The sequence below is a fragment of the Carcharhinus amblyrhynchos genome, chromosome 13 (assembly GCF_965287045.1).
Source record: "Carcharhinus amblyrhynchos chromosome 13, sCarAmb.v2.hapA, whole genome shotgun sequence".
Taxonomy (NCBI): Eukaryota; Metazoa; Chordata; class Chondrichthyes; order Carcharhiniformes; family Carcharhinidae; genus Carcharhinus; species Carcharhinus amblyrhynchos.
Window position 1 is genome coordinate 61,834,952 of NC_137336.1, and position 16,681 is coordinate 61,851,632.

At 43.6% G+C, this 16,681-nt stretch overlaps 1 protein-coding gene across 1 annotated transcript in view; it reads left to right on the forward strand.

Moving 5' to 3' along the window:
• The window catches only part of LOC145351302 (regulator of G-protein signaling 14-like), a 97,264-nt gene that overhangs the window by 36,009 nt on the left and 44,574 nt on the right, over positions 1-16,681 (forward strand). Inside the window, exons 3-5 of the mRNA XM_080200927.1 lie at positions 8,017-8,186; positions 12,247-12,339; positions 15,831-15,974. Of these exons, the coding sequence (XP_080057053.1) occupies positions 8,017-8,186; positions 12,247-12,339; positions 15,831-15,974 (407 nt within the window). The remainder of the gene's footprint in view (positions 1-8,016; positions 8,187-12,246; positions 12,340-15,830; positions 15,975-16,681) is intronic.

The following is a 16,681-nucleotide window of genomic DNA, read 5'->3' on the forward strand; positions in this document are numbered from 1 at the left end:
GTCAGCAAGCACATGGATGACATATGCGTAGAATTTGATGTGAATTAAGATGGGTTTTAAATAAAGTCTACAGACAAAGGGAGCATGGGAAAGGTAACTGATGCGGCTCTGTTACCAATCTACGTTCTGATGGGTTTAAGTTTATTTATTAATGTAACAAATAGGCTTACGTTCACACTGCAATGAAGTCACTGTGAAAATCCCCTAGTCACCACACTCAAGCGCCTGTTCAGCTACACTGGAATCAATTATTTCAAAATTTAGAGAATTTAGTATGGCCAATGCACCAGCACGTTTTTTGTACTGTGGGAGGAAACCGGAGCACCCGGACGAAACTCATATAGACACGGGGAGACACGAAGACTCCGCACAGACAGTGACCCAAGCTGGGAATCGAACCAAGTGCTAACCACAGTGCCACCGAGCTACCTCCCCATGGAAATGCAAGAGTGCAATCATGTTCCATTTGCAGCCTTATCAATGATTCATGCAAATTGGGAATGGCCTGATCCATTCTACCAATAGAAAGGTACCATGCATATGTTAATAAGAGTGTGTTAATGCTGGTGAAATGGTTAATGAAAAGTGAGACTGAGCACAAGGCGTACGGGAACTAGAGTCTCACTTCCTGTGAATTGAGTGGGGAAAAGGAGGAAGGGTTGTTTGGGGATTCTGAAGAGCACTCAGTGATCATGCTGGCGTGTGCTGAGATTAGCATGTTTAACTTAAAGCGTTTAAGATTCTTTAAAGGCCGATACAGTTTCAGGAACTCTGGTGAGTGCCAGTTTTATGTGTGGTCGCTGTGGTTTGGAGACAATAACTGATGAGTCAAGGAGTAATTTCTTCTTAACCCTCAAGCTCGGTGGAAAGTCATAGACTAAGAGAGTCAAGTTCTTGTGAAGGCTGGTCACTAGTCAAATTAGCTGGCTGGTGGGATGGGTGGGCTTCCTGTTCATGGGGCTTGATTTATCATTGACCTTGGTGGGTTTGTTCATGATTGGCAAATTGGTATTCTCACCAAGGGTGGGTTGGAAATGCCTACTTTTATAGGATTGATAAATGGCTGTTCTTAAAGGGCTCGCTACCTGAGGGATCGCTTTGATGTGATCTTCAGAAATAGGTTCCACCTTATGATAATCAGGTATTACCTGGCAGAGTACTTTTTTTAGTGCTGTTTTGGCAAGAAAACCATCTAAATGTTATGGACAGATTAAGGATTATGATGCCTGCATATCAAGCGGGGTTAGTTATCCAAGCTTCACCTGTCAAAATGGTCACAAAGGAAATATTTTACCCAGATAAATGATAAACCTGTTTTGTCATGATGTAATGCATGGTTGTACAAGTCACAGAGACACTCCACTGCATAATGAACACATTCAACCCATCAGCTTTATGCTGGTTCACTGTAGAGCAATCCATTGAGTCCCACTCCCTCCCCACCTCTTCACCCCCCACCCCCCCACCCTCAATCCTTGTATTCCTGAAAGTTTTTTCCCTCACGTGCACTTGCAATTTAATTTTGAAATAATTGATTCCAACATCCATGCTAGATGGCGAATTTTGGCTCATTACCATGCGCTGTGTATCTCTCGTCCAAAATCTTGGATCCTAAGCCCTGACCCATCATGGAAATTGCTTCTCTTTGTTAACCTTATCTAAACCTGTCATAATCTTATACACCTCAACCGAATCTCCCTTCTTTGTTACAGTTGGCTCAGATTACTCATCTTGTGTGCGATGCAGGCAATGAATGCAAGTGCTTACTACACTAGGGCTCAGCTGTACCTGGTTGCAATGTAACCGCACTTAGTACTGCTCATTGAAAACAATTTAGTGAATGGCCTTCCTCATCCATATACTTCAGCATTAAATCAAAATTATATTGGAAAATAGTAGGGGCCAATGTTCAAAGGCACCTCAGCACTTTGCTTTCTGTCAAAAGACCAACAGTAATTTGCATCTATATAGCACCTTTAACATCCCAGGAGTATAATCAGGTGGAATTTGATCCCAAATTACGTAAAGCCATATTAAGACATGTTACTGAAAGCTTAGATAAAGAGGTTTAAAAGGGTATTGTAAAGGTGTGAGAGAGAGAGAGAGACAAAGAGAGGTTTAGGAGGGGAAATCCAGACCTTAAAGCCCAGGTTGCTAAGTGCACTCGGTGGACCCAGAAGGGGGTTTGAAACTCACTTCCGGCCTTGATCAGCCCCGGAAAGCAGTCTCATGCTGGCTGTCCAATTAATGATATGGAGATGTCGGCGTTGGACTGGGGTAAGCACAGTAAGAAGTCTCACAACGCCAGGTTAAAGTCCAACACGTTTATTTGGCAGCACAAGCTTTTGGAGTCTCAGCCTCCTTCTTCAGGTGAGAAGGAGCATGAGACTCTGAAAGCTTGTGCTGCCAAATAAATCTATTGGACTTTAATCTACTGTTGTGAGACTTCTTACTGTGCAATTAATGTACAGGCAGTATGAAGTGCATGCTGGGAATTTCTCAGTGCTGCTGGGGAGAGTGGGAAGAGGGTGGCCACAGAGAAAGGGGAGGGTGTGAGCTGGTGTTCCTGTTGTGCTCGCAGCCACTGTGAAGTTGTCTCAGGGAGCTGCAGACCTGTGAAAAATAAATTGTGATGGAGAAGCTATGAAAAGAGTGCCTAGGCAGCACATTCAAACAGAAATCCCAGGCACAGGAACCTTTTTTCAATTTTATTTCAGCGCTGACATTTTATCCCACCCTGGATCAAGGTGGCAGCTAGAATATTGAAGCCTCTTGGCCAATCGGCTCACCCGCCAACCGCGTAAGCAGACGGGCCACATAAAATTGCGTTTAATTGCCCCCTTAATGGGCAAAGTTGCCCACTTTATTGTCGGTTAGTGATTTCCCAACTCTCGCTTGGGCCTGCCGACCAAAATATCACACGAGTGGAAGATGGCATTGAAACACAAGCTCAGAATCTTCTTCCATAATGTCACGCAATTCCGGTTTGGTGCCCGCTTATCCGAGCAGCATAAAATTCTGGCCAAAATGATTCTTCACAATCAGGTGCTGTATGCTCACATGGGTCCCATAGATGAATCCTTAGTGGATTTTTAAAAGCTAGAAAGTTATTTAATTTTTACAGCATCTTATTTTATCTCTTAGAAAAGTGTAAAAGCAATGCCCCGAGTGAGTTGTTTCAAGTGGAATGACTTTCAAAGTGGTGTACAGGACGATCCCACAAACAGCACCAATATAAACGACCAAGTGATCTCGTTTTGACAATGATGGCCCTGGGATGAGCATTGTCCAGGACACTGAGCTCACCTTCAGCTGGTGCTTTGGTGATTTTTACAGACACCTGAAATGGGAGGTTTGGCTGTGGTTTATTGTCAGATTCAGAGGATAATTGCTTAGTTTTGCACTGCAGTATCAATCCAAAACATTTTTTTCTGAGAATATATGCCATATTAAATGTCAGTGATTCAGGACAGAGAGCAAAACAAAAGTATTTTTATCCACATAGGGACATGAGATTGCAGAATGCACTGCCAAATCTAGTGATTGAAGCAAAGATCATGTCAGCTACTAAAGATTAAGTTAACTAGGAGTTTGATCAATGGGGGTGGGGGGGAGTGTGTTTGTGTGTGTGTGTGTGTGTGTGCGGTAAACATCATGGAACATAGGGGATTCATGCCAAAGATAACTCCAACAAGGACTGATTGGGCAAAACAGTCTTGTTTCATGCTGCAACTTCTACATGATTCAGTGTAAGAGAGAAACTGACCTCATAGTGTTCATTGGTTGATACTATGACTGGTTTTGTCTGTCTTGTGCTCAGTCTGAAGTATAACTACCAATTAATGTTCTCTGTTTTGTCTGAAGTTGGATTTTTCTCTTTACCAAGTGTCAGCCTCCTCAATTCATATGCCACTTGTAACAACCCATCAGGGTGATTTCTTCCCAGTTGCTGCTGTGTTCAGACAAGTTGCTGAACTCTAATGCCTCAGTGTATTCATGATCAGAAACATTGGAGTCTGGATCTTAATGAAAACCTGAAATGGGAGGTGGGGTGGCAGCGGTGGTGTGGTAGTGGATGGGTGCTGAGGAGTAGGGATGTGATAAGGGTAGTACAGACCAAAAATGTGAAGAAAAACTTGAAGTTACAGGGATTAATTTTTAGGCATCTCACAGTGATGATGGACAATAACTCAAGCTGAGGACTCAGAAAAGGAAACTGGAGAAATTACCACCTTTTTTGTTTGAATCTGAAGTGACAGATATTAGAACTGGGGAATAGGACACTTTCTATTTGCTGTGGGGGGTGGGGGAGTGCTCTGGTATGCGAGTATCAGCATCAGACATGCTCAAACAAGAAATTGGAGAGGAGGAATTTACATTCATATATCCGCTGCCTCAGTTCATCCAAAATGCTTTATATAGCCATTGAAATACTTCTAACCTGTGGTCACTCCTGTAATGCAGAAAACGAATTTACTTACAGAAGACCCAAGAAGCAGCAATGAGCTAAATGATTAGTTGAGCTATTTTTGATGATGGTTAAAGGGTAAATGTGGTCTAGCTTACAAAGAACTCCTCTGCTTCTCTTTGAATAATGCTGTGGGTCTCTCAAATCCACTGGGAGGACAGGGGAACTGGATTTTCCAGCCCTCTCGCCCCAAGATTGGAAAATCTCAGCTAAGGTCAACGGACCTTTGCATGAACCTACCTCGCCCGCTACAATTCCTGTGGTAAGCGGGATGGGAAAATTCTGCCTAGGATCTCCATCTGACAATTGGACCTGAACCCATGACCCTCTGAATCAATGGGGAGAGCATTACTGCTAAAACAAGGCTAATGCCTTATCTCAAGTCAAACACAGCCCTCTGTACTTCGCCCAAACTTTAAAGGAACACTCCCAACAACATTCATGTGAATTTTTTTCCCCATCAGCAGCACTGCAGCGAAGTGGGATACTTCATACTCCGATTGACGCAGACGTCAGGAGTGACACATATTTCTTTTATGTCAATTGGTGCCAAATAAGGCCATTTTGTCCACTAGGCCCAGGCCTACAAGGGACTCGATTTAGACAATGGAGAAAATCCCTTCAATATATAATTGTTAAATGGGCTGATGTATGGGAACAGTGAAGGCACTGCCCTTCATTGGTACAGGGGTCTAGTTTCAGACTCTTGGCATATATGTTCTTGGTTTGATCTCAGCAGATTCCTCTCTGTTTCTGTGGGGCCTATGATTTAACGCTTGGTGCCCATATGGAGATGCAATTGCTATCATTACATATAATGTAGGAATTTTATAATTCTAATAATGCTCATGATTTAGAGATGCTGGTGTTGGACTGCGTGGACAAGATGAGAGATCAGATAACACTAGTTATAGTCCAACAAGTTTATTTGAAATCACAAGCTTTCAGAGCGCTGCTCCTTCGTCAGGTGAATGGAGCAAGATGCGCAGACACAGCTCCACCCCCCCCGCCCCTTTATTTTCCTGCAGCGGACAATGGAGGAATCTCCCTATCCTGCCGGGGCTTTGCATGCCCCCCCACCCTCCGCCGTTGGTGGGACCAGAAGATCTCACTGGTGGAAAGCGCTTGAAAATTTCATCCCCAGTGTTTGATCCTTAGGATGTGGCAACAGCACCCCAAGCAGTCTAATGGCGCCATGCACTTGATGTATATTAGTGAATGATCTTCACATGACATTTCCCGTAATGTTGTTGCTGAGCTGCAATGGTGTGTAGCCAGGCAACATTCTGCCAAGTAGCCATCTGGAACCTCTGGAACGAGATATCCCGGAACATATCGTTCTGGGATAAGTAATGTGTGAGACAGCCACACAAAGAAATTTAAAGCAGCCATGCATTTTAAAAAGGTCTCCAGGCATAGCAACTAAATATCAGAGGGAATATTGAATTCCCACATGGAACTCCACCAACATCTTATGCTGCTCAATACACCACACCTCCATCAAGTATCCAGACGCACTCCCTAGCAGGCAGGACTCACACCCATCCCATCCTCACCCTTTAAGGGAGGAGGTGATATATTGGAATTTCCACTGGGCTTGTAATCTGGAGACACAGGAGTTAACGCTCTGGGGATCTGGGTTCACATCCCACCAAGGTAGATGGTAAAACCTGAATCTGGAATTAAAAGCCCAATGATGACTATGAAACCATTATTGATTGTTGTAAAAAAAATCCATCCACTTCACTGAAGGCCTTTGGGAAGGTAATCTGCAAGCCTTGCCTGGTTTAACCTACAGATGACACCATACATATCCACGGCAACGTGGTTGATTCTTAAATGCCCTCTGAAATGGCCTAGCAAGCCACTTCAAGGACAATCAGGAATGGGCAATAAATGCTGTCCCAGCCAACAACACACATATCCCATGAATGAATAAGAAAACGACAATGACCAATGGTGCCAGCTCACACCCACCCCTCATTGCTTCCACATACATCCAGCTATGTCACGAACATAACCTAATCATAATGTCATGATCCTAGACTAGATTCCCAAATGCTTGGTACAATTCAATCAAACAATGTTTTGTATAAAGCAGACAAAGTTTGAAATTCAAGGAAGTTGCTAAGAGAATAAAGTCACAAGATCCTATGGTTTTCGAACAAACAAAAATAAACTTTACTATACAAAGTTAGAAAGATAAAACAACTTACGTTTTATACTCCAACATTCTGGGTTGCTGAGAAACATGTAAATCAATAGACTGGTCAAGCAGGTGGTAAATGTGACCAAGATATATTCCATGGATTTCTCAATAATAATGTAAATAAACACTATGAGTCAACCAATCTTCTTGAAACTCCATCTCTCTCTCTCGAGGGATTCCAGTCTTTACCTTCAAAGATTGTGCCCTAGAATTCTCCCCAAAAGTTGCTCCAATTTGGGCAACCTGAACGATGGCCCTCTTTGCCGGATTTCAATCTCATCTCCCAAGACTCTGTTCACCTAGATTCCCATGTGTGCCCTCAAGCTCCAACTTATTTTCACAACCCCTGTGCCAAACAGAATACTATTGATCCAAAGGGTTACCATCACCCTAATGGCCCATAGCTCAGAGTTGCCAACTTTCTACTGCCTTCTTAGATCTTCAGAGTTACTCTTGAGTTCTCTTCCATTACCAGGATTTCTGCTGAGACTGCTTTGATCAGAATAGTGCCAAAACAATTGTTTCAGCACATCCAGCACCTTTAACCTTGAAGAACACCATAAAGACTACATAGAAAGTGACTAGCAGTGCTGTCTGACATTGCAAAACCTAGCTAGGTTTTTATAGTGTTGCAAATGAACGTCAGGCCCAATGAGCCTTTGTATTGACAAATTGACAATGTATAAGGATCAGTTCAACCAGTCTGTGTTCGCATTTAGTGTCCATGCAAACATCCCATCCTACCCACTCTTCCATTAACCCTTCACCCTCTTTCCCTTCAAGCACCATTCATCAAATTGTCAATGTTGAAGTCATTTTTGCTTCAACCATTAATCCTGGAAGTGGATTTCACTGCTTGACAGCTCTCTGTGTGAAGAGGTTTTTCCTGTTCTCAGTTCCAAATCTCTGACATCCAATTATCCATGACCCTTTATATTAGGCTTTTCGATGTGTGGAGCCTGTCTGCTTCTATCTTCCCTGATTTATTCCTTTGCTTGGTTTTCTTTACAGTAACTTTGGATTAAATATGTTGAAACCATGTTTGCTGATAATCAGTTGAAATCTCTGTGAAATTTCCCACATTGTTGTTGGGTAAAGATATTAAAAGATACGGCAGAAAAGCGGATAAATAAAGTTCATATCCAGGTTACATATGATCCAACTCAAAGATTGGGGCTTGAGGGCATGAATGGTTCTTTCCTTCCTGGACCTTTGAGATACTGTATCTAGCATACAGCTGCATACATTCAGTGCAAGTTCCATTTATAGAATTGATGGGTTTTTTTGCGCAACTTATGCTTTGATATCCGAAGACGATAACATGACTTAATCTCCACAGAGTTGAACATCACTGATGTTGATGGTTGTGGAAGTGACCAGAGCCTAAACAGCAATGCCAGCCTTCCCAATGTTCAGAACAGTGTGTGTTATGCTGAGCGATCAGTGGCCAGCTGGGCAGTGTCCTTTGAACGGCTTCTGCAAGATCCCGTTGGCGTGAAATATTTCACAGTAAGTATTCACCATTCAGCACATTTGCCGCAAACAGCCATGACTTGCGGGTCTTTCTGGAAATTAAGGATAACCCAGCTTCTTCTCAACTATCTTTTTTCAGCTGCCTCACCCACCACCGACCCCCCCCCCAACCGCTGTTCATCATTCTGTGTTGTGTGTCACTAAGACAAACTAGTCATTCTCTGCTGTGTCCCCTCTTTCCCCTTTCTCTCAATAAGTCAACTTTAATTACAGTCTCTTTATGGCCTAATCTGTTTCCCTCCTTTTGTATCTCTGTCAGGTTTCTTTCTCATAGCCCACAGGCTGACTCTGGCAGGGCCTAAAGCTCTTTTCTTTCATCTCCTTCTACCTACAGCCCTACATTAGTGGCTGCCTAATTCAGCTGCCTAATTCCCAAGCTCTGGAATTCTCTCTCCAAACCTTTCCTCCCTTTTTCTATCCTCTCCTTTTTTCAATCCATCCCTCAAAGGCCATCTTTATGTCAAACCTCCTAATGTCTCCTTCTTTGGCTCATTAACCATTTTGTTTCATTGATTGTAAAGTGCTTTTGGACATCTTAGAGTGGAAAGAGATACTATGTAAATCAGGTGGGAAGTTGTCCAATGTTCAGGGTACATAACAACTGTGCGTTGTCTATGATCATAGGAGAGGGTCATTCTGGAGACCCTTCTTATTGCTGATTACATTGGATTCATTCTCAGAATGTGAGTTTCTCTGGCAAGGGCAACATTTATTGCCCACTTCTCATTGTCCTGAGAAGATTGTGGTTATTCTTGATGTGCAGGTAGCAAGCACCTTTGATCCATAGAATAGAATCCCTACAATGCAGAAGGAGGCCATTTGGCCCATTGAGCCTGCACCGATTACAATCCCACCCAGGCCTTATTCCTATAGCCCCACATATTTACCCTACTAATCCCCCGGGACTTGGATCAATTTAGCATGGTCAATCAACCTAACCTACACATCTTTGGACTGTGGGAGGAAACTGGAGCACCCAGAGGAAACCCACACAGACACAGGGAGAATGTGCAAACTCTACACAGACAGTGACCTGAGGCTGGAATTGAACCTGGGTCCCTGGCGCTGTGAGGCAGCAGTGCGAACCACTATGCCACCATGCCACCCATTTAATTGAATAGCATATTAGATCATGTACAGGGCAGTTATGCATCAACCATATTAGTGTGCGGCTGACCAGATAGGGTGAAGTTTCTTTCCCTAAAGAGTATTAGTGAGCCACTTAATAAAGTATTGTGGCCACTTTTGTTGATTCCCCCAACTTCTCAATTAGCAGATGAATTATTTTAAAGCTCCGTTCAAATTGTTAATTTACCACAGTGGGAACTGAACTGCTATTGTTTTGATTATGGGCGGGATTTTCTTTCAGACTGAGGGGCATCACTGAGAACCTTTGGCTCTCCAAGTATTCCCGTCCTGCTCATGACGATGCCTGCCTCTATCGAGATGGGAAATCTCATTCTTCAAGTCTAGTAATTTTTACAGTAACCTTAGATTATCCTACTATCCTGCCTGTATGTCTGAATATGTTGGACTAATTCACATAGGTTGAGAAATATCTGAGGCATTTTGCTGAATACTGTGGAATTTTCAGAAGCATTTCAAGGATTAACCATAGTGTTCACCGAAACTGCCCCAAGAGCAGTTGTCATTGAATTGTAGCAGCGACTGTTCCATTGGCAACTCTACTGAAATGTCTTGGTTTTTTTCACTTTTCTTGGTAGCTGTTATCAGAAAATCTACTAATAAGAAAAGGTTGATTGGGTTAAGTTTTTTGCTATAGGAAAGAGAAGGCTGAGGACTTAACTCATAGGGACCTCTAACCCTTGTGAAGGAAGTTGATAAGTTAGAAGTAGAATAGATCTTTTTCTTGTCTGGGAGAACAAACCTAACCAATATAAACATGAGATGTTAACCGATAAATCCAGTAGGAAATTCAGATGAAGCTTCTTTACCCAGTGTAGTTAGAATATGCACCTCCATACTACAGTCAGCAACTAATTGGCCACCTGGAGATCAGGCCTAATTGACAGGCTTGACTTGCAGTCAGACAGGGAGATTCTGGGAAGGCACATTGACCTTGGTGGTTGTAGTAGGGCTGGTGGTGGTGGTGGTTGGGGTGTAGGAAGGGGGATGGGGGGTGCAGTTGCATGAGAAGGAGTGGTGTGGTTTCACCCTTGTGTGGGGTTAGGGCTGTTAATTGGGCAAAAGAAGAATATCGTGGACGCTGGAAGTTTGATGGTGGAATGGTTATGAATGGGAGGCATGAAGAATGAAAGGCCTGAGGGAAAGATTGGAGAGCTCAGACAGGTGGTCAAAGATCTCAGGGAAACATAATGGGCCTTTCGAGGGGGTTTGGAAGCCTCAGGATGCAGTGAGGGCAGTGGCCTCAGTAGAGTAAGTTAATAGGTGTGAGGGGAGCTTGGCAGAGTGAGGTGCCACTTAGTGTGGGAGAGGATGCCCTACTGCAGGTAAACTGTATTCAGCAGGGGATCAGAAATGACATTCATCCCCTGGACCTGGCTGCCTATTGCCTCTCTGTGGCTGACAGGTTCCCCAAGGCCCAAGAAGCCCAGTTAGTTAAAGTTAAGGTTGAAATGGTATATAAATATGAGGCATATGTTAAAAATTACCAACCTGCCTTCTGGGACTGGATTGGCTGCACTCACCACCCCCTCTGCTTAAAGATCCCCAGCCCACCTTTCCTTCATCAATACTGGAATTGGATGAGTTGAAATCTGGATTCAGATTTTTAACACTTCAAGCTCCCACCCGACCTCTTTTGGGGTCAGAATTCTACTGACTCGAGAATAGTTTTGTAATAAAGCTGAGGTGCATCTAACTAATAAATTCATATTTGTCTGGTAGGAAATGAAATTAGTCGGTGGTGAGTCATTGTCATATGATATTGGTGGGATATTTTTTCCTGCGGTGAAAAATAGTTTGTGTACTTGTGGGAACAACTTCAATGCTGGGAAAGATTACATTTTCTAGAACTTCTCATCTTAATCAGAAATTCCCAGAACGTGTCTAAAAGGCAAGCCAATTCAAAAGAGTGCCAAATTGGACCAAGATATTGGTGAGTGACATATGATGGAGACCGGGGGGTGGGGTGGGGGGTTGCACAGCCAGATTTTGTCTTGTTCTTTGGGGAAATGTCCTGACTCCACATAGTGGAATGGTATCACTCCTGACTGGACACAGTGTAGCAGAAAACTACATCACCCCTCCTCACGCAACCACTAACCCCCCACCCCAACCATCAGCATCACCCCATCCACCATCACCCATCCTGTCTGGGTCAGGGCTCGATGTGCCTTCACAGAATCCCCCTGTCTGACTACAAGCCAAGCCTGTCAATTAGGCCTCATCTCAATTGATTGCTGACATTCTGCTTCACTCCTGATTTCTGCATAGTGTCGACTCTAAACCTTTTTCACTTCTGGTAGAGAGTAGAACCATGAATTTGGATCACTCCTGTTCCCTTTACAGTGTAGGACTCAGACATCTCTCTGACCTTTGTTTTTAATCTTAAAGCTTATTTATTAGTGTCACAGGTAGGCTTATATTAACACTGCAGTGAAGTTATTGAGAAAATCCCCTAGACACCACACTCCGGCGCCTGTTCGGGTACACTTAAGGGAGAATTTAGCATGGCCAATGCACCTAACTGGCACTTTGTTCAGACTATGGGAGGAAATTAGAGCACCTGGAGGAAACCAGTGCAGACACGGGGAGAATGTGCAAAGTCCACACAGTGACCCAAGACGGGAATTGAACCTAGCGCTGTGAAGCAGCAGTGCCAACCACTGTGCCACCACGCCACCCTGTTGCTCTGTGAATGATGTCTCTGTGAAACACTTGAGGATGTTTTTCTATAGTAAAAATGCTATAAAAATATAACTTGTTGTCATGATAGCTATAGTGCCAGTTGCTATGTTTCTGGAGAGAGGAAGGTGCTAAGGGATATCAGTGAGGTTGAGTTGACCCAATACACCTTTTCCATAATAACTGCAACTGTCTCCTCTTTCCTTAGGAGTTTTTAAAGAAGGAATTCAGTGCGGAAAACATATTATTTTGGCAAGCTTGCGAACGTTTTCAACAGATCCCACCAGATGACTTGGACCAAGTAAGTGTTGGCCGATTCTATTTTCTCCACAAGCATTCTGTATGTCTTCAACTTTCTTCTGTCTTCCAGAAGGCAGTAGCAGAGATAGAGTAGTCTATTTGCTGTTTGGCCCCCATGTATTCGCCTGAATGGACAGCGATCATGCCCAAATTTGGACCATGAGACCGCTAATTTCCTGTTTGATCCAATGACGAGTGGTCCTCAGCAAAGTGGGACTTTAATCTGCCCTTGCCTAACTTCATAACCTTTGACCCTCAACTCTGAAATTGGGGGTCAGTTAATTTTTTTGGGTGGACAGTGATGCTCTTTACAGAAGCCCCCAGTTCTGGGTGGGATGTGAGAGTAAGGTGGGAGAATTTCGGGTGGTTAGCACTCCTGCCTCACCTTGCCAGGGACCCAGGTTTAATTCCGACCTCGGGTTACTGCCTGTGTGGAGTCTGCTCGTTTTCCCCACGTCTACGTGGGTTTCCTCCGGGTGCTCTGGTTTCCTTCCACAATCCAAAGCTGTGTGAGTTAGGCGGATTGGCCAAGCTAAATTGCCCCTTAGTGTCAGGATGACTAGCTAGGGTAAATCTGTGGGGTTAGGGGGATAGGATAGAATTGTTGATGGTGCAGACTTGATAGGCCGAATGGCCTTCTTCTGCACTGTGGGATTCCATAATTCTACAAACAGAAGAAATGATAGACAAAAAACGGTCTACTTAGCACACCTCTTACTACCATGATAGTTGACAAGATGGTGTAGTAGTAAGGCTACTGGACTAGTAATCGAGAGCTAAAACTCTAGGGATACAGGTTTAAATCCTACCACAGCAGCTGGTGGAATTTAAATTCAATTGCTTAATTCAGCTAGTTAATTACGAAAAAAATCTGGAATTAAAACTAGTCTCAGTAATCATGACCACGATTACTTCAATTGTTGTAAAAACCTATCTGCCTCACCCATGCCCTTCAGGGAAAGATATCCACTTTCCTTCCCTGGTCTGGCCCACCTGTGACTCCAGATCCACAGTAAAGTGATTGACACTTAAATGCCCTCAGACGGCAACTGGGGAAGGGCAACAAATACTAGCGGCTGAACCACATTCCATGAAAGAACATTTAAAAATGATTAATCTGTTGATAGCAGAATGGACAGCCTTTTCCTCCAAAGGTATGCTACATTTAGCACAACTTATTCATATTCTGAATCACAAATCATTGCTTTCTAAAATAAAAATCTGTTTAATTGGTATTTGAATGAATCAGTGCTAGGTGCTTCCAATATCTCACAGAAACCTGTACAATACATTAACTGCTCTCTCCCTGAACATTACGCTAGATGTAGTGCCATTCAGTATGGTGGGAAACATGGTGACCAGACCCACTTAATCATGAGGGGGCACTAGAGTCAGTCTCTCAGAGGTAACAAAACCTCCCCGGATTAAGTCGGAGTGGGGGAGGAACAGATGGGGATTTCTTGGCCACCTCCAATGGAATATCAATGAGACGAATTAATGAAGCAATCAACACCCATGATCACTGAGCCCAGTGCAGTTTAATGTGGGATTAAGTGCAGAGCTTTCCCACATCTTCTGAAAACTGCCCAGCAAACTGCTGCCTTTGTCCATGAATACCACCCCCCAACCCCCTTCCCCTTCCCCATCCTGTCATCACTCACCTATGGCTTGGCGTCCCTTGAAGATGCTGGGCCTCTGTTGGATGCAATGCCAGACCCTGCCACTGCAATGTCCAGTACTGCATCCCGGTGGTTGTGGTGGCCGAGAGGCTCTGATTGGTTGGTAACTCTGGCCGGGCAGGACTTTCACTGCCGGGGACCTTAATCGCAGAAATGGTGGCTACGTATGTGCCTGGATGGCATTCAATTCTCTCTGAGCTCCCACACAAAACTGACAGGGAGTTCCTCGCTGTTTTCCGACCTGCTGGTGAGACCCCTGCTGGCCTGACAAAATCCTAACCATTGAGTCTGCTGTTTAATCTCGATTCCCATTGATTGGCCAGTCAATTGCTTCTTAATGAATTACACTGCAACATCTAACCTTTCAGACTTGTAACCTTCAAAGATCTCTTATGATTCACAAGCAAAACATGCGAAAAATCATAAATATGAAAGGAAAATGTCTGAAATGCTCCTCAATCAAAATCACACCTCTGGAAAGAGAAACAGTTCAGGTTGAGGAACTTGCATCAAAACTTGGAACACAATGCAGGAAAATGGGGGAAGGGTAGAAGTGGAGAGGCGGGGGGACAGGTGTGACAGGGAGAGGGGAAGAACAAAAGGGAACGTCTGCATGAGGCCGGAAGAAGAGATAAGATGACAAAATGTATGGTGGTCAAGGCAAAAAGAGATGGTAATGGAACAAGAAACGAAAGATGTGATTCAGGAAATGTGAACAGGAAAAGCAGCATTATTATCAACAGATGCAATCTAAAAGTAAGAAAAAGCAAAAAATAACACTAAAACAAAAGGTGCAAAGGCTATCATCTGAAATGACTGAACTCAATGTTGAGTTTGAAAGTTTGTAAAGTGCACAATCAAAAGATGAAATACTGTTCCTCGATCTTGCATTTAGCTTCGTTGGAACCATATCGGATGTCAAGAGCAGAGAGGTCAGAGTGGGGGTAGTGGGGAGAATTAAAATGACAAGTGACCGACAGCTCAGGGTCACACTCTTTGGACTGAGTGGAAACATTCCACAAAGTAGTCATTCAATCTCCATTTGATCTTGCTGTTGTATTGCATTTTGTGCTGTGAACATCGAAGTACACTAAGTCGATAGAATTACTACTAAACCACTGCTTCACCTGGAAGAAATGTTTAGGGCCATGGACAGTGAGAAAGACAGAGCAATTAGAGCAAGGACAGCATCACGCAATAGGTCAAATGGCTTAATTCTGCTCCTATATCTTATGGTCTTATGGTTTCCTATGCTTGCATGGGAAGGGGACAGGGTGTTAGGGTGTTTGAGGCAAGGACAGTGTGTCGCCTTTGGAATGCTGAGAAGGGAGAGGAGGTGAAGGCCTGTTTGATGATGGCTTCATGCTATTGGTATCAAAAATGGCACAGAATGATCTGTTGAATGGAGACTTGTGAGGTGAAGAGTGTGGCCTGGAACATAACTGCACTTTTGTGGGAGCAGGAAAAAAGCATGAGGAGAAATGTTAGAAATGGAAAAGAAATGTCAAATATGGTGTGGGAGTGGGGGGAGGAATCCTCAACAGAAAGTAAAAGGGCATATGGATAGCATTGGTGTGAAACACTGCATTGTCAGAACAGATATGTTGGAGTTTAAGAAATTGGAAGAATGGGGAATAGTGTCTTCCAGCTTGGAAGGAGAGTGTGAGGAGTGTAGCTGAGGTAACTGTGAGAGTAGCTGGACTTATGTTTCTTAATCATATATTTTATATATTCCTTTAATCACTCACATATAGCTCCCTTCATTACATGACTGATACTGTGTTGACTCTTTTCTTTCTGTTCTTGTGTTAAGCTTTCAAAGAATGCTAGTGAGATCTACAGCACGTACCTGTCCAGCAATTCCCTCAGCCCCATCAACATCGATAGACAGGCACAACTGGAGGAGGACATTCTCAATGACCCCAAATCAGATATGTTCAAAGCACAACAGCTTCAGGTACGCTCTTCCAGTCCTTCCAACATGTGATCAAGTGTTGAACTGTCAGCAATCACCTCTGGTTATGAAAACATTTAGGACAACCAGATGCTGTGAGGTACTAGCCCTAAAGTGTAGGATATATAAATGCAGGAGCCAGCACAATGGCAGCACATGATTATCCATCACTGGGTAAATAATCGTAGGCTGAGGGCTCTACCTAAGTCATCTCTGGTATTAGTTCACAGTCTTAGAGCCAGTATCTTCAGGAAGAGTTTGTCTGGGAAACCTTGACTAGTCTTCATGCCTCCAGGATGGGACATGCCAACTATGCACAAAACCAATTTCAAACCTGAAGATAAGCACAGAGAAACTTCTGGCCCAAAGTTTTAAGAATCTGAAGATGGTAGGAGCAAGCAAAGACAAAGTGATGGTATTTATATTTGTTTCAACTTGCCAACACACTCAACAAAATATTGGATCATTTTGCATTGCTTGTTTGAAAGCAATCCTTGGCTATCTCTGCTGTTTTAAATAATCAGCCAGCATCTATCCTATTGATCTAGATGTCAGCCAAAGCTCAGTGGCAGTATTCCCATCTCAGAATCAGATGTTCATTAAGCCAACCTCTATTCCAGAGACTTAGAACAGGATTTTCCGGCCTTTCCTGCCAGCAGGATCTTCCGGTCTCCCTGAAGACATCCTCCACCCAATGGCAGGCTCCCTAG